Genomic DNA, 18,617 nt, shown 5'->3' on the forward strand with positions numbered 1-18,617 from the left:
CCAGTGCGTATATTCAGGTCGTCCGCCTCATAGCGAGTGACATGTACAACCACACAATCCTTGTCTGCATCAGGGCTCTAATTGAAACAGAAACAAATTCTGAATTACTTTTCAGTATAAGAAACACAAGTTATTTAAACCACTATGTATAGCATGGCATCGAAGCTAATAAAATTTTGCATTATTAATCACCACATACTTCCTTTTCTAAAAAAATCACCACACACTTAGATGAAAAACCACAATCAAGATCGGCAAAGAAGGAAATCACCTTGGGCAGCTCAGCGGCGGGGGGGGCACACATCCTCGAAGGGGGAAAACTGCTCCTGCAGTGCCACAGGGGCTGTAACCTCAAATGGGGCGTTGACCATCTCAGTAGTGGCCGTGAGCGTATCTGGGGTCGGCTCGGTGGTCGCCTCCATCTTCTTGGAGCTCTCTATCTCGTGGGGATCAGCCTCCCGCGTCTGCTCTAATATCAGCAGATCTTTGCCTGGTTCTCCTTGGTCCATCATGAAACTAACGAATACTAGGAGACCACTGAAAGGAAAACACAATCGCAATGACAATGAAACAAAAAAGAGAGTGAGGATCGGTTACTGCTTTGCAAAAGTTCTTTTTTTCCTCTAAATGAAAATATACCAACATCACGGATCCGCTTACCTTCCCTTTGTTCGGAGAGAAGAACAGTGGCAGATGAAGGGGATTCAGCGAAGAGTGAAATGATGGTTGCTTCGTCCATCAAACTTAGACTGCGGGGAGGTGGGGTTTTGTGATACGACGGCTCGTTACTGCCGCGCTATGACCGGGGTGACTCTCCGCCTGCATACTGCCTTCTAATTTGGTGGATGGCATTTGGGCCCACGCGATGCATGGCCCGCATGTCGGTGAACAAAAGTATAACGGCATTCAGTAGAGGGAGACGTTTCAATGACCTAGGAGGAGCCAGAAGCGGTAGAGTGTCTCCACTGTACTAGTAGTAATTGTTTTTCTAGGTAGCTGTAGAGTGTCTCCACTGTACTAGTAGTAATTGTTTCCTGGGCCCAAGACAAAACAGCCCATCCACACTAGTAAATAGTAAAATCAATTCAAAATCCCATATATTTACTGAATTGACTGATGGGTATGTCGAAGAGCAAAAAAAGGAGTTTCAGGTGGGCAAAAGAGCTTCTGAACGTGTCGGGCTTCTATTTACAACATATTGTGGTCATAATCCAGTAAATTTTACGACCCAGGATGTTCATTCTATGGACCTGACCAATCCATTTGACTGTGACTGCCGAAAACAGTGCTGGAGTTAGATGTTGTTGCCCTTTTCAATCTGGTTTTTTTGTAAACCTGATGAACAATTAACCCTCGTGCTTTTGTATAGTTTGTAAGCTGGAGTTAGATGTTCCTGCCCTTTTCAACTCGGCTGTGACTGTCATATTTTCTTTGAAACAAGGCAAATGGCTTGCCATTCGTTTAATTTAGAGTGAAATATTGTAACAAATCCCAACCAAGGGAAATAACATCACTCTCGCCCGCTGCTTGAGCTCACTGTGCATTACAGAAGCCAAGTGATTAGCCCCCACCAGCACCCACAAACTTATTTCGAACTAGCACATCAAATGGGCTATAAATTTTCATAGTAAAGGCTGCATGACCGTGACAGATTTGGATTCTGACATTTGGGACCCGCGAGGAAATAGCCTATCCAAGGTGGTGTCGACTTACTAGCCAGTCAACAAACGATTCTGCCTACCAGCCGTTGGATTGACATCCAACATCTGTCGTGTATCTTCTATCTCTTGTCTTCTTCTTCCTCCAGCCGCCCAAACCAAACCACCCCGTCGGCTCCGCCTGCTCCCGCCTCCCATGGCTGGCTGCGCCTCCACCGCCCTACCGTACGTACCCTCCAACGTTGTCCAGTCCCTCCCTCTATTCCCCCACACGTCCTGTTATTCTCGGGCGACGTCAGCCCCAACACGCACCCGCACCCGAACCAGTCAACCCTCGTACTCCCCTCCACCTGCGACTAGACCAGCGCACCTTCAACGGCTCATGTTCGTTCCGTCCGAGGCCTCGCCATCGTCCTCCGCCTTGCGGCCTTGGTTCGCTCGCTGTGCGCGGTGCGCCGCCCTCTTGCGTTGTCAACGTCGTCAACAACCGAGAGGAACAAGGAGATGATTGTACATGGAGAGGATGACAGTAGGGACCCACCAGCGTCATGGCAGTACGCAAGCAAGTGCCTCTATATTACAAGCCCAAAAATATGGTTCCTCCTAATGGTTGGACATCTGGGGCTCACGCCATTGTCAACGTAGTCAATAAACGAGAGAATTACACTACGAGCGGCTAACACCAGGGACCCAGCAAGTCGCACATTTTTTTAGGAACAAGCAGTTGTTATTTATACTAGTTTTAGCGACGGATCAGGGTAACAATGGGGCTCTGCGGGGGCTGTGGCCCGTCTAGCCAGGGTTTTATTTATGTTTACCACATCATGAGCCCAGTTGTGTTTTTTTCTTGCTGAAAATGGCTAGCCCAGTTCTATTTTTTTAAGAAATACCCAAACAAGGCCTACTTGCTTTATCGTCCCTGCTGGGCTGCAAATCTTTCAAGACGAGGAGAGTTTCATTCGGTTTACCCAGAAATGGGCTGTACGTTTTTAAAACACATCAAACTGGGAATTAGTTTTAATTTTTTTTCATTACAAGATCTTAAATTCCATTGATTTTTATGCGTGGACAATTATTTGGATTTTATATTTATATAAATTATTTTTCAAAATAGTTTGAATGTGAAGTGATATTTCTGGATTAAAAACAATTGACCGCACCAAAATATGCAAAATTTCGTATACTTTTTAACTGTGGCCACAATATGGGGTGTAATGCTAACAAAAAGAAGATGTGCCCCAAAAAAATTCTTAAGAATTAGCAAATGGGATGTACATTATTAGAAATAATGGCAGATGGGCTGTATGCTGTTTTCCACAGATTTGAGGCTGACTTGTGCGCCTACTACAGGTTGACGCGTATGCTTTTATAAAAAAAAGGTTGACGCACACGCAACGCCCTGTTAACTTAGTCAACACACGAGAGCAGTGACTGTTGGATGTCCATCCAACGGCCGTCGTGCTTCTTCAATCTCTGCTCTTCATGCTCCAGTCGCTCAACCAAGCACCGGCGGGACTGCTTGCTCCCTCCTCCCATGGCCGGCTATGCTGCCGCGCAGGCCTCACGGCCCCACCGTACTCCCATCGTTGGCCTAGCCATCCCTCTACTCACCCACACATGTTGTTATTCTCCGGCGACGGCAGACGAACCAGTAAACCCTCATACTCCTCCGCGTGGGAAACAACTTTTGAGTATTCCCTGGCTCCGTGTTGTTCCCTTCCTAGGCCTCGTCGTCGTCCACCGCCCTGGTGCTCTCGGCGCGGCCTGGTCAACGTGGTCAATGAACGACATCCATCGGAAGTGGACTGTACTTGGAGAGGCTGACAGCTGGGTCCATGGCCGCACGCAAGGAAATGCCTCCTTATTACGCGCAAAATAATGATTCCTCCACCTGACAGCTAGGACCCACAGGAAGGGCCTCTGTATTTCGCGAAAAAAAACGTTCCCCCCGCTGACAAGTCAGACCCACCAGCTATATCTTTGCACGCAAGGAAGTGCCTCCTTATTATGCCCAAAAAATGAATACCCCCCTGCTAGCTGGGACCCACCATATTGTTGGGCTGACTTGTGGGCCTACTGAGTTGACGGGGACGGAGGGCTTTGTCAACTTAGTGAATACTCCAGTGACCGTATGATGTCCATCCAACGACCATAGTGCTTCTTCAACCTCTGGTCTTCTTGCTCCAGCCGCCCAAAGCAGCGCTGGTCGTGCCGCCTGCTCCTGCCTCCCGTGGCCGGCTGTGCTACCGCGGAGGCCTCACCGCCCCCATAATACTCCCACCACTGGCCAGGCCATCCCTCCACTCCCCCACACCCCCTGTTATTCTGCGGCGACGGCAGCCTCACACCGCAGCCGAACCAGTGAACGCTCGTACTCCTCTCCGCGTGGGCATCCACTGCCGTGTCTTGCCTGGCTCCGTGTCGTCCCCTTCCTAGGCCTCGCCATCGTCCACCGCCATGATGCTCTCGGCATGGCGTGGTCAATGTTGTCAACGACCGACTTCCATCGGAAGAGTACTGTACATGGAGAGGCTAACAACTGGGTCCACGGTAGCCGCAAGGAAGTGCCTCCTTATTACGCGGAAAATAATTATTCCTCCACCTGACAGCGGGGATCCACCGGACGGGCCACCAGTATTTTGCGAAAAAAATTGTTTCCCCCTGATTGTTGGGACCCACCGGACGAGCCACCGTACTTCACGAAAAAAATGTTCCCCCCGCTGTCAGCCCGGACCCACCGGAAGTGCCTCCTTATTACGCACAAAAATGAATACTCCCTCGGCTAGCTGGGACCCACCTTGGTGGGAGGCTGACTTGTGGGCCTACTATGTTGACGGGGACGAAGGGATTTGTCAACTTAGTCAATATGAACGATTCTAGCTCCAGTGACCATACGATGTCCATCCAACGGCTGTAGTGCTTCTTCAACCTCTGGTCTTCTTGCTCCAGCCGCCCAAAGCAGCGCCGGTCGTGCTGCATGCTACTGCCTCCCGTGGATGGCTGTGCTGCCGCAGAGGCCTCACCGCCCCCTACTATTCCCACCGCTGGCTAGGCCCTGCGGCAACGGCAGCCTCACAGCGCAGCCGAACCAGTGAACCCTCATACTCCTCTCCGCGCGGGCTTCCACTGCCGCGGCTTCCCCGGCTCCGCGTCGTCCCCTTCCTAGGCCTCGCCGTCGTCCACCGTCGTGGTGCTCTCCGTGCGGCGTGGTCAACGTGGTCAAGGAACGACTTCTGTCGGAAGAGTATTGTACGTGGAGAGGCTGACAGCTGGGTCCACAGCCACAGCCCAGTTTTTTTGTGATTTGCCAAGTAAGTCGCTTTGTCAGGCCTGTTGGGCTGCAAATCTTTCAAGACGAGGAGAGCTTTCATTCGGCTGGCCGAGAAAATGGCCCAACAGATCCGAAAGGCAAGATCTTTGTTGCTAAGAGTGGATCCTTTCTAGAGAATAAGTTTCTCTTGAAAGAAGTGAGTGGGAGGAATGTAGAACTTGATGAGGTAATTGTACCTTCTCCCGAATTGGAAAGTAGTTCATCACAGAAATTAGTTCTAGTGATTTCTACGCCAATTAGTGAGGAAGCTAATGATGATGATCATGAAACATCAGATCAAGTTACTACCGAACCTCGTAGGACAACCAGAGTATGGTCTGCACCAGAGTGGTACGGTAATCCTTTCTGGAAGTCATGTTACTAGACCATGACGAACCTACAAACTATGAGGAAGCGATGATGAGCCTAGACTCCGTGAAATGGCTTAAAGCCATGAAATCTGAGATGGGATCCATGTATAAAGAACAAATTATGGACTTTGATTGACTTGCCCAATGATTGGCGAGCCATTGAGAATAAATGGATCTTCAAGAGGAAGACGGACGCTGATAGTAGTGTTACTAACTACAAAGCTCGAATTGTCGCAAAAAGGTTTTCGACAAGTTCAAGGTGTTGACTACGATGAGATTTTCTCATGTATCGACACTTAAAAGTATGTCCGAATCATGTTAGTAGTTGCCGCATTTTATGAAATCTGGCAAATGCATATCAAAACAACATTCCTTAATGGATTTCTTAAAGAAGAGTTGTATATGATGCAACAAGAAGGTTTTGTCAATCCTAAAGGTGCTAACAAAGTGTGCAAGCTCCAGCGATCCATTTATGGACTGGTGCAAGCATCTCGGAGTTGGAATATATGCTTTGATAAAGTGATCACAGCATATGGTTTTATACAGACTTGCGGTGAAGCCTGTATTTACAAGAAAGTGAGTGGGAGCGCTACAGCCTTCCTGATAAGTATATGTGGATGACATATTGTTGATCGAAAATGATGTAGAATTTTTCTGGAAAGCATAAAGGAGTGTTTGAAAGGAGTTTTCCAAAAAAAGACCTTGGTGAAGCTACTTACATATTGAGCATAAAAATCTATAGAGATAGATCAAGACGCTTGATATATTTTTTTCAATGAGTACATACCTTGACAAGATTTTGAAGTAGTTCAAAATGGGACAGTCAAATAAGGAGTTCTTGCCTATGTTGCAAGGTGTGAAGTTGAGTAAAGACTCAAAACCCGACCACGGTAGAAAATAGAAAGAGAATGAAAAGTCATTCCCTATGCCTAAGCCATAGGTTCTATAAAGTATGCCATGCTGTGTACCAGTCCTATTGTATACTTTAGCATGATTTTGGCAAGGGAGTACGATAGTGATCTAACAGTAGATCACTGGACAGCGGTCAACATTATCCTTAGAGGACTAAGGAAATATTTCTTAGTTATGGAGGTGATAAAAGAGTTCATCATAAAGAGTTACGTCAATGCAAGCTTTTGACACCGATCTAGATGACTCTAAGTCTCGGTCTAGATACATATGAAAGTGAGAGCAATTAGCAAGACTAGCTCCGTGCAGAGTATTGTAGACATAGAAATTGGCTAAATAATGTTGTAGACAAAGAAACATATACACATCATTCCTACATGGTGAGCATGAAGCCAAAACCATCCAGCCATCAGTTTGCTAGCCTTTTTTAGGTAGTCCAGGTTCTGAGCGGGCCAAATAGACTCTGGTGATCATCTGTTCGTCTTCTTTTATTGTAGACGTTAGTTTTCCGACTCTGATTGTCCGCCATGCCCCTACTCTGGTCTTCTCCCTAGATATTTGCAACAATAAGCCTTTGAGAGTTTTATTTGTCATTCATGTGAGTTCTATGGATTTGTCTATATCTGAAAAAAGGCAGGTGGTGTACATCTGAGTTAATTTTCCAAATTTGGTTGTATTTTACATTGAAAGGAGAAGATGATCCCTACCACACCTTTGAGTTATTCCAATTCATACATCTTATGTCCACTTCAGAATATTGATGCAGTACAGATATAATAAGACTTTGTAGAAGTAAACACCATCGGAGAAGCGCCACGGGGATAAGTTATTTGGGGGGAGATGAACAACAGAAGGAGGCACCACAGTCATGGTGGTGCCGACAAGCTTGGTTGAGACCAAGTAGGTGAAGTTGCTGCCATCGACAATCGAGGAGGCACTGGAAAAGTTGTTATGATGCCAACTTTCAATGCTTGCAAGTGATGCTTTCATAACCCCTTTGGTGTTATGATGCCCTTTCAATTGTCGAGCAGTCGTTGTGTTTTGTATTTGAGTAGGATACTAACTCATATATCTGACGGCGTAGTACCACCCTTTGTGTAGCTTCTTGATTGTCTTGTTCATTGCTACTAACCATCTGACCAGATGCTTGACTTCATTTTCTAGCCTCTTGACATGGGTGTAGTGGTAGTCTCTCATTTCTCTGCCGTATGCATTTTCCATGTACCTAATAGCTGCGATAGCTTCTGCATCTTCATAGCCATCTAAAATTGCACCCGATATTGAGGTCGGAACAAGCAAACCATCAAGCAATTGCAAGGAAGAATAGAAAGTAACCGTCACACGATTCTTGCCGCCCGGACATATCTTGTGATAGTAACTTGCAGGGGGTAACTTCAAAGCTTTTAGCATAAGGTCAAATATGTGGGCATAAGGAATTACTATCAGGTAGACATCTTCCTGTAGAGGAAAAGTAATGGTATGCCAAATATCATGATTAGAAACCAGTAAGAATGATTGATAAAATAGTAATGATGTATTCTAAATGCATATATAACGCAAAATATAGTGCACTATATTTTCTATGATGAACTGTCTATATGAATTCAAAAGCGTGTCAGTGACTATATGTATTCCATCTGAATATGGAAGAAGTATTTCAAACATTTCATAAAAGATTAGTGAAAGAGAGGTCAAAGAGAATTATATTTTTTTCCTAAGCATGTCGAACATCCCACCAAAATTCCCTAATGTTAGTAACTAATACGAAGGAGCTCAAAATCCGTATCAAATCGACCTAAATGACAACCAGACAAATGATAGCATGGAAAAGGGAGACGGGCCTCGAGCAAATTGCTTATAGGAGATGATATTCTTGTGGATCTTATTGATCTCGGTGGCCACATCGTCCTGCTCCTTCCGCAGCTGGTCCAGCTCCTCGGCCTTGTCCAGAATGCCAGCGACGTCCCCTCCGGCCAAAGCCGCGCCGCCTCCCCCTCCGCCTCTGATTGACGATGACATATTCGGCTTGGATCTGATGGGAGAGCCCAGTCAACTTGGGGCCTGACGCTTGGGCTTCTCTTGTACGTGTGCAGGCGTGCAGCCGTGGAGTGCGGCAGGAGAGGAGAGGAGCGAAGAGGAGAATGGAGAAGGAGGGGTCGTTTCCAGTGAGAGGCAAGACAATTAATGCGGTCGCTTCATGATTGATTCCGGGTTTGATACGGTTGCCGCGAGAGGCAAGGCAATTAATGGTTGTCAGTTCCATTTGATTTTTGCGTGTTAGAGAGCATCCACGGGACTTGTCTAACTAGATGACCCGGTACGCCGATAGCGCAAGGGGCGATAGTAAGACATGTATTGTGAGAGTGAACATAACTCTCTACTATATTAAAGGGGGATTGAACGTCGTGATGGTTCGACCTCGTTCGCTCCCCCCCCCCCCCGCCTCGATCGCTCCTTTCCACCCTACGTCAGAAAAAGCAGCGAGAAAAAAAAAGGAAAATAAAACAACCATGACCCCACCAATACCCGTCCCACGATCCAATCTACCCCGACCCCTCGCTATTGTTCCCGTCTCTGCATGTTCAATGCCCAAAGAACCCACACGTTCTCCACCTCCTCGCTCCCTCCCGCAAGCCCAAACCACTCCGTCCCCTTCCTTTCCATCTCTCCTTCCTACTACATCCACTACGGTCGCTACGGCCGCCGCCATCGCCCATCTCCCCCCTCCCTATCTCCACCACTGCATCGTGCTTCACCGCGGTACATCCCAGCGCCGCCGCTGCTGCACCCCGCCATCTCTCTCATGCGATGGCGGTGATGGCGGAGGCCCGAAACCCGATCTCCTCTGCAGCCCGCCAACACTGGAGATGGAAGACCACGATGGAAGCGGTCATGTGGTAGGAGGTGTTGCGCGGGAGAATGCAACGGCGGGGAGGGAGGTCGGGGTTGTCCGAGCTATGGTGGATGTCGAGGAGGAGGAGAAGTACGCATTTGGCAGCGTGGGCAGGGTGCTTGCCGGAATGCCCCAAAGATGGGCGCCATCGTGCTCACATGCGGTGTCAATTTGGCGGTCAACTCCAACTGTGTCACTACTTCCGCGCTCTGCCTCTTCAGGCATGACAATCTCAAGGCTGTGGGTCTTGCTTCCGAGTATAATTTAGCTCTTCGGGTGTTGTTGTGTGCCTTTTTGGTCTGCAATTTGAGTTTTGTGTTGAATTTTGGATAAATGATGCAGAATAGGGTGACCAAGGAGATCCCCGTTGATTCCTTGATGGATCAGGCGGGAATCTGTGGATATCTTCGTCAAAGGTGAGCTGGATGACATGCTTTACAGGTGTAGGTTTGATGGCATCTTGGCCCCTCACTGCTGACAGTACTTCTTTGCTTCCAATGTTGTAGTGGATCCATATAGTATTTTGATGATATGCATACTTTTCTGTTTGCTTTGTGATGTTCACATTTGAAATTGTATTAATATGCTGGAGCCCTGCTTTTTGCGTTGCAAGCCAAGAGGAATATGGTGTTCCTGCACATTGTGACGATTGTTTGCTTCAAATGGCTGGTGCGATCCATCTTTCGTGTACCACGGTATTACCTAAATTGCTGAATATATCTGGTGCATTTCTCTCTCTCTCTCTTGTTTAACATTTTTATTCTGTCTTCCACTATATTACATTGCGTGAGACAGTCATGATTAAAACATGCAGTAAAGGAACTGACGTAGCTGCATAACTGGGATTTGTGATTTTCTTTTCCAACTTCCAAATTCCTAATGTGCTTGCACTCTAAAATTCCCGGACAGAGGTGATGTGTGTCCATCTTTTCGCTCTGATTAACTTCATAGGTACATGTGGACATGCCCTACTGAGCTGATTGATGATTCTAATTCACATGAACGATCGAAACAGAAAGGGAACAACAGGTCAAAGAATGTGGTTTTCTCTCATGTTTGTTCATGCATGGCATGCTTCTCATGATCTCTAATGGTGGTGTTGTTGTTTCTAACTTTATAATATTTCCTCTGCATCGACCTTGATATATTTCACATTCATATAGGCAGTTGACTTACATCCGATGAATGATTTCACTTCAGATTATAGGCTATCACACAAGTGTCCTATTATGACTAACCCATGTTTTGAATGGAGACATCTTCTTACCGTTCCCATATCCTTCAGAGGTTTTTTCCTTGTGGGAGATGCAAATATGTTTCGGGAAAGGGGACAACACACATCTTTTCAATTTTGGGCAAGTACTATTCTGCTAAAAGTATTTGACGTGTTAGCCTGCATGTGTTTTTGAATGAATTTGCAGTAGTTTTTGCGCTCAACAATATTTTTCCCATTGTAGTATTTTAGCTGCCTTTATTGGCATGCACATTCTTAACCAATTAGTATGCACATTCCTATTTTGTTATCATATTTACTATAGGTGCAGTTGTCACAAAAGCGATGTAATAAGGCTGAACAATTCAATTATAATTGCCATGAACTTGTTCAATACCTAGCATTGTTAGAATATTTTGTTATACACTCTTTTCGAGAATAAAACATTTGCTCCTTTTGAGTAATGTAATGTTTGAACAGTTCGTTTCGAAGGGAGCTAGAAGGGTGCGTAGTATCTTCTAGAGTGAGATCAAGCATAAGCAACACCTTCATTTTTTTCAAACTACTAGCATATTAAGTTCTGCTCAATAATTAATATGATGGCAAAGGTATGATCAATTCTCTTTGTGCTTTAAACTTTGTCATCCACTTCCCAACTTAATTCATTTTGCTAGGCCATAAAGGCTTTACTTGCTTCTGAATCTTACGTCCACCTCTCGTTGGCATGAGTGGTGGCATGGTCTTCAGGGGTGAGCTTGGAGCCCGGGATTGATTATGAGGCTATAGCTTGGGTTTGATTTGTATCGGTGCCGAAAATGTGATTTGTGCCAAGTAGTCAGTTAGTTGTACTATGCTATTATTGGTGTGCATTTATATTAAAAATTAAAATTGTAACTCAAGTATGTTTCTTACTGGAGTCAACTACATGAACACTGAACGTGTCAAAACTGAGCAGTGTATTGACTACTCATGTTGTAGACAAAGAAACATATACACATCATTCCTACATGGTGAGCATGAAGCCAAAACCATCCAGCCATCAGTCTGCTAGCCTTTTTTAGGTAGTCCAGGTTCTGAGCGGGCCAAATAGACTCTGGTGATCATCTATTCGTCTTCTTTTATTGTAGCCGTTAGTTTTCCGACTCTGATTGTCCGCCATGCCCCTACTCTGGTCTTCTCCCTAGATATTTGCAACAATAAGCCTTTGAGAGTTTTATTTGTCATTCATGTGAGTTCTATGGATTTGTCTATATTTGAAAAAAGGCGGGTGGTGTACATCTGAGTTAATTTGCCAAATTTGGTTGTATTTTACATTGAAAGGAGAAGACGATCCCTACCACACCTTTGAGTTATTCCATTCATACATCTTATGTCCACTTCAGAATATTGATGCAGTGCAGATATAATAAGACTTTGTAGAAGTAAACACCATCTGAGAAGCGCCATGGGGATAAGTTATTTGGGGGGAGATGAACAACAGAAGGAGGCACCACAGTCATGGTGGTGCCGACAAGCTTGGTTGAGACCAAGTAGGTGAAGTTGGTGCCATCGACAATCGAGGAGGCACTGGAAAAGTTGTTCTTGTCCAAGTAGCGTCCGGAAGGACCTGCAGGACAGAGGTGGGAGCTTGGTTCTAGAGGTCGTGGGTTGGTCGGAGGAGGAGAGGGGTTGTGTAGAGATAGTTTGAGAGGTACGAATGAAAACATGGGAGGATAAAGACAATACCTTGTCTTGCTCATGTCTGGGCGATTGAGAAGGAAGCACTTGTATTGGAGGAGAAAAATTGCAGGAATATGTGGTGGTTTCAAAACTGATGCAAAAAAAAATCATCGATATTGGTTGGGTGCAATCTTAAACTACAAATTGCAAGAGCTTATTGCATTTACAAATGTTCTGGACCATCGCGCACGAGCATCCATTAAAATATACATTTCAAGCGAAGTCAAATTTATTGTTTCTGGAATATTACATGTCTATATTATATATATATATGTGTGTGTGTGTGTGTGTGTGTGTGTGATTTTTGACATGCATTATGTCTACACTATGAGATGAAAAAAAGCTTAAGGAGCCGTGGCAACGCATGGGCAGTCAACTAGTATATTTAAGGGCAGATTGGTACATACAATATTTACAATGCTATCGTGCATGAGATTAGTAGATGGATGTGGTGCCCATGAGTAATAGCACCTGGGGTTACATAGATTATAATATAGGCGGCGGTTGTACAAAAGCAACGTATGGCATCGTTGGAGACCACAGGTAAGGTTCATCCTATCATAGAGCCAAATTAGGTGTTCTTAAAGCGACAGGCTATGCGCGCAGAAGGCATGTATTGTTGTTGATGGTGCATCTAGAGCACATGGAAGTTTACCAAAAGCTATCTCTTGTAGTCTCCAGGCGCTGTTCAGACTTCGTACCAATACACGGCAGCCTTTGTGTCAGTTTTTCAATGCTTGCAAGTGATGCTTTCATAACCCCTTTGGTGTTATGATGCCCTTTCAAGTGTCGAGCAGTCGTTGTGTTTTGTATTTGAGTAGGATACTAACTCATATATCTGACGGTGTAGTACCACCCTTTGCGTAGCTTCTTGATTGTCTTGTTCGCTGCTACTAACCATCTGACCAGATGCTTGACTTCATTTTCTAGCCTCTTGACATGGGTGTAGTGGTAGTCTCTCATTTCTCTGTCGTATGCATTTTCCATGTACCTAATAGCTGTGATAGCTTCTGCATCTTCATAGCCATCTAAAATTGCACCCGATATTGAGGTCGGAACAAGCAAACCATCAAGCAATTGCAAGGAAGAATTGAAAGTAACCGTCCCACGATTCTTGCCGCCCGGACATATCTTGTGATAGTAACTTGCAGGGGATAACTTCAAAGCTTTTAGCATAAGGTCAAATATGTGGGCACAAGGAATTACTATCAGGTAGTCATCTTCCTGTAGAGGAAAAGTAATGGTATGCCAAATATCATGATTAGAAACCAGTAAGAATGATTGATAATATAGTAATGATGTATTCTAAATGCATATATAACGCAAAATATAATGCACTATATTTTCTATGATGAACTGTCTAGATGAATTCAAAAGCGTGTCACTGACTATATGTATTGCATCTGAATATGGAAGAAGTATTTCAAACATTTCCTAAAGGATTAGTGAAAGAGAGGTCAAAGAGAATTATATTTTTTTCCAGTCTTCTAAGTTGGAAGCACAGCATGGATTGGAAAAATTCACCCTTTCAAGTTTCTTTTGTCACTACAACTAATAAATCGATAGCAACTCAGCACAATCAGGATAGAGAACAAATGTCCATATTATTTATGGTGACATCAAAAATCAGTAGCTATGTCTGCTTGATTCTTCTATAGAAGTTGAGATGACACTATTATTTCCGGATGACATAAATATGTTATGTGCCTCACATGGAATAAGTGCTACAAAGTGAAAATTCAGCCTAAACATTCTCACTAATGCTTTAGCTATAGAGTAAGGAAAAAAAGAGTGGCATGACTAGTACGGCTAAAATGTAGAACAATAATGCTTTCAACACTAAGAACCTGTGAAAGAAAAATCGAAGACACAAGGGCAAAAGCTCAATCATGTGTAACAGAGGCTGAACATCAGACATTAAGATGGCAGATTGTGAAACCTGACATCTCTAGGACCAAATTATGTGTAATAGAGGCCGCATAACAGATATTAAAGTGGCACATTTTGAAATCTGAAATCTTTAGGAGCAAATTACTCAGGGATAATGAACTGTGTGTAACCTATCGAAGTGGTAACTGTAAAAGGGGAGACATTTTGTGTGCACACGCTAGAAACCAATCAGCAATGTGGGAGCTGGGAGGGATGCGGAACTAAAGCACCAATTTTGTTCCGATTTGCTCGTTTGTATATCCAGGGCTACACGAATAGTTGCTCGACCACTGTCGGCATCATGTTTGGATGGTATTAGTCAGGTTTATCACAAACACTTAATATAAGTGGACAGGGGCTTGGAATGAAGCGTGTGATTAGGTACTTGCTTCACACAGACTGCAGTATTTTCACTCGTGCATATCCAGGCACAAGGCCGCATGATCTTTTCCACAGGCTGCAGGTGGGACTGATAATGGGCGTCCCACCACATATCACTTAATGCCAACAGGGTTAGGTGGGTGATAGCCAACGAGCCAGTAAAAATTTGTGGGTTAAGTGTGATCAAGTGGCCTCCCACTTCCGAAAGGTATACAACATGAAGATACGTGATGTATATATGCAGATATAGTTTGTTTTCTTGGAGGATGGTTGTTTCACGGAAAATATTTGCACTATTCACATGAACCTCTTCCCCTGAGAAATGAGTTACAATAGGGATTCAGAATGTTACCCTGGGTTCAGGTGTTGTTGTCCTTGATAATGCCGAGGCTAAAGATCCCTCGTCACATACAGCTCCAATGTCCATGTCGTCCATGCGTGATTTGTTGGATCTGAGCTAGAAGAGAGAAATTGAGGTGAGGAGAAAGTAGAGAATGAAGGATCAATGAACCTGGGTGGTGAATTACCTTTGTTGTCACAGGCGTGGATGACTCTTGCTGGCGTCGCTGAGTAGGGGGAGACTGGGTTGACGGCGGTGGCCGCGGCCGGCGAGGCGGAGGGGGGAGGGAGAAGAGGCCTTAGAGGGGGCGAGGGGACGAGTGGGAGTGGGTGGAGCAGGGGGAGAGGACCGAGGAGGCGGGGGCATCTTATCCTCTCGTCGTCAACGTGGCGGCGCCGGGCGTCGCGCCTGGTCCGGCGGGGACGAGGGGAGGGGGGAGGGGGCTCGGTCGGAGGAACAGTGTGCAGGAAGGGAGATGATAGAGGGGGAGGCCGGGCCAGCTTGGCCTGTTGGGCTGGTGAGGCCCAGGGTGCAGGGGGAGATCCCTTTTCCTTTTCCCTTTTTCCATTTATTTGTTTTTTTCTGCTTTCTGTTTTCTTTTATTGTTCTCTTTTATTTTAGCTTTCGTAAAATACAGAATTAGGTTGAGTCTATAAGGTCTGTGAGTGTGATAGGGACGAGGCTAGCGTTATAACTGCATGTATCTGGACCTAGAGATGCAACAGGCCAGGAAAAGCTGGGTGTGGGTCAAGTCTAAATGGGATTTTCTTTTTTAGAGTACACATCTTAGCTTTTCTTTGATCTGTTTTCTATACGCATGTTGGCTATTGATTTCATGGTTGTAAGGAGGGCCATACCTAGCCAAATTTCATGATAATAGTGCGTGAGTTTGCCACGATTTGCTTGTCGACTGGCAATAGTATTAGGTTAATGAGTATCCATAGAATATGAAAATAGCTTAGTTTGAATTTTAAATAAGGAAATGTATGACTGGGGGTTGACCATGGCTTTATGAGTGCCAAACACTGGGTTAACCGCGTTGTCATAACGCTTCCTCTTACGGTCTATGAGGGTACGTGGACAACACTCTTCCCTCTCGTTGCTATGCATCACCATGATAGATCTTGTGTGTGCGTAGGTATTTTTTTGAAATTTCTGCGTTCCCCAACAGCTGGAACTCTCGGTTGTACACTTTTGAGTAGCCTATGAGCTAACAAACAAAACACCTCTGAAAGGATCGATATGGTTGACTAGAGGGGGGGTGAATAGTCAACTACCAATTTTTAACTTTTCTTTATCAAATTAAACTTTGCATCAAAGTAGGTTGTCTAGATGTGCAACTAGGTGAGCAACCTATATGATGCAATACCAACAAGCAAACAAGCAAGCAAGAGAAGTAACACTCAAGAGCTTGCACAAGTAAAGGTAAGAGATAACCAAGAGTGGATCCGGTGAAGACGAGGATGTGTTACCGAAGTTCCTTCCCTTTGAGGGGAAGTACGTCTCCGTTGGAGCGGTGTGGAGGCACAATGCTCCCCAAGAAGCCACTAGGGCCACCGTATTCTCGTCACGCCCTCACACAATGCGAGATACCGTGATTCCACTATTGGTGCCCTTGAAGGCAGCGACCGAACCTTTACAAACAAGGTTGGGGCAATCTCCACAACTTAATCGGAGGCTCCCAACAAAACCACAAAGCTTCACCAGAATGGAATATGGCTCCGTGGTGACCTCAACCGTCTATGGTGCTCAAACACCCAAGAGTAACAAGATCCGCTAGGGATGAGTGGGGGAATCGAAAATCCCTTGGTGGAAGTGTAGATCGGGGCCTTCTCAACCACTCCCGAGCAAATCAACAAGTTTGATTGGCTAGAGAGATAGATCGGGCGAAAATGGAGCTTGGAGCATTTAATGGAGCTTGAGCAATAAATGGAGCTTGGGGGAGGAAGAGGTAGGTCAAAGGGAAGAAGGGGACCCCCTTTTATAGTGGGGGCAACAACCCAACCGTTGCCCCTCACCAACCAGCCCCGCACAGGGCGGTACTACCGCTAAGAGGGGGCGGTACTACCGCTAGGTCAGCGGTACTGCCGCACCAGCCAGCGGCACTGCCGCGCAGAGGAGACTAGTAGGGAATAGGACCCAACGCGGTACTACCGCGGTGGTAGGGGCGGTGCTATCGCTACTGAAACGGTACTACCGCCTCTACAACCGCAACTAGTGCCGCAAAACCCGACACGAGAAAAAGACCCCTCGAGTCGAGGCAGTAGGAGCCAGACAGCCCAGCGGTACTACGGCAGCGGGGTCACGGGCGGTACTACCGCTGTGGAGCGGTATTGCTGCTTGTGACCCTTCGACCGTACTACCGCTGGAAGTGCGGTACTACCGCTGGGACACTGAAGAGAGAGAGAGAGAGGATCTCTTCAAAGAGGCTGAGGACGAGGCGGTGGTGCCAGGCACCCTAGCGGTACTACTGCTGTGGAGACAAGGGCGTACTACCGTTGTGGAGTGGTACTGCCGCTTGTGTCTCCTCAGCGGTACTACGGCTGGGTTGTGCGGTACTACCGCTGGGACCCAGACAGGACAAGGAAAAGTGGAGAGATCTCTACAAAGGAATGGACAAGCTCGGAGGGTGAGAAGCTGATGTGTATGTGTTGATTCCACCCATGCAATACCCCAGCGGACCCCCTCTTGATAGTACGGTGCCCTCTATGCAACTAGTCCACCGAGAGAGAAACGAAAGAGCTACACCATCTTGAAGGACACTCCGAAGGGAAGGAAACATCTCGTGCCAGGGATGAATCTGTGAACTATTCAAAGCACATGATTAGTCCGCACACATGTTGTCATCAATCACCAAAACTACCTTGAGAGATATATGCCGTAACAATCTCCCCCTTTTTGGTGTATTGATGACAACTAGGGATTTGCGCAAGGAAAAGAAATAAATGAAAGAAAACTAAGAACTACAAAATATAGATGGGCTCCCCCTGAATGTGTGCACCTAGAAAGAGGAGCATTCGGAAAGCAAGACACACACATCCGGATCAACACCCCCCTATATTTTATAGTCCAACAATTCTAAGCACAAGATATATGAGAGAAGAGAATATAACAGGACAAGCATGCAACTCATAATAAACTACAGTACTGAATAGACATAAGTAATAAGGTAGCGATAGGGAGCATATGTCTCACACCATATGTTTAGAACTTAGGTCTCACGGGCACCAAACCAAACCAAACAAAGACACCGAGAGAACACACAAGAAAACACAAGACGACAAACACAAAGCAGGACACAAATCCCTACACTCTCTCCCCCTTTGGCAGCAAGACACCAAAAAGGGAAAAGAGCGACGCTACAACTCCAGGTGATGGCAAGCTGAGGAACTCGAATCATCAAATCTCAGCGTGATCGTCTGCATCTCCGTCGTTGGTCGAAAATTGCTCGGCATCGGAGTCGGTCCAAGGGCAGTGCTGATGAATCCATTCCTCCTCTTCAGTGATCTGACCCTCAGATCCACTGGCAATTGTCGCTCCCAACTGACGCATGAGCTCCTTGTGGCGCATCCTGGCATGCTTCTCCGCCACATGAGTCATGTACTGACCATGAGACTCCATGCAGAAAAGCTTCTTCAAGTTGTTTTTAAGCTTCTTCGCCCATGAGGGTTCAGCACTAGAGGGGCCAATATCCTCCTCGTGATCATCAGTGGCTGCCCCACCCTCGGTCTCCATGGCAGCAGTAGCAGCAGCAGCAGACGGACCCCCTGTTTGAGGCGCTGGAGTGACCCAATTGTCCTTCTTCCTCAGACGCTTGATCTCATGAGAAACCAAGTCTCCAGTCTCTAGCAACACTCTGGGATAGGTATGTGCCCAGGCCCTCTCAATGAGCCT

General features: G+C 45.9%; 1 protein-coding gene and 2 pseudogenes across 1 annotated transcript; 1 reads left to right on the plus strand and 2 right to left on the minus strand.

The window, feature by feature from the left end:
- Positions 1-6,986: 6,986 nt before the first annotated feature.
- LOC147970936 (uncharacterized) lies at positions 6,987-8,267 on the minus strand (annotated as a pseudogene).
- A 932-nt stretch (positions 8,268-9,199) lies between these two features.
- On the plus strand, positions 9,200-12,259 carry LOC147970937 (isoamylase SU1, chloroplastic-like). The gene is made up of 3 exons (XM_087522722.1): positions 9,200-9,381; positions 9,484-9,557; positions 9,755-12,259. Exons 1-3 carry the CDS (start codon positions 9,280-9,282, stop codon positions 9,891-9,893), a joined length of 315 nt encoding a protein of 104 aa, XP_087378848.1. The 5' UTR covers positions 9,200-9,279; the 3' UTR covers positions 9,894-12,259.
- A 465-nt stretch (positions 12,260-12,724) lies between these two features.
- LOC147970938 (uncharacterized) lies at positions 12,725-14,819 on the minus strand (annotated as a pseudogene).
- Positions 14,820-18,617: the final 3,798 nt, after the last annotated feature.

This window comes from Triticum urartu, chromosome 5A, assembly GCF_056163025.1.
Source record: "Triticum urartu cultivar PI428250 chromosome 5A, HENAU_Tu73, whole genome shotgun sequence".
In the NCBI taxonomy this organism is placed as follows: domain Eukaryota; kingdom Viridiplantae; phylum Streptophyta; class Magnoliopsida; order Poales; family Poaceae; genus Triticum; species Triticum urartu.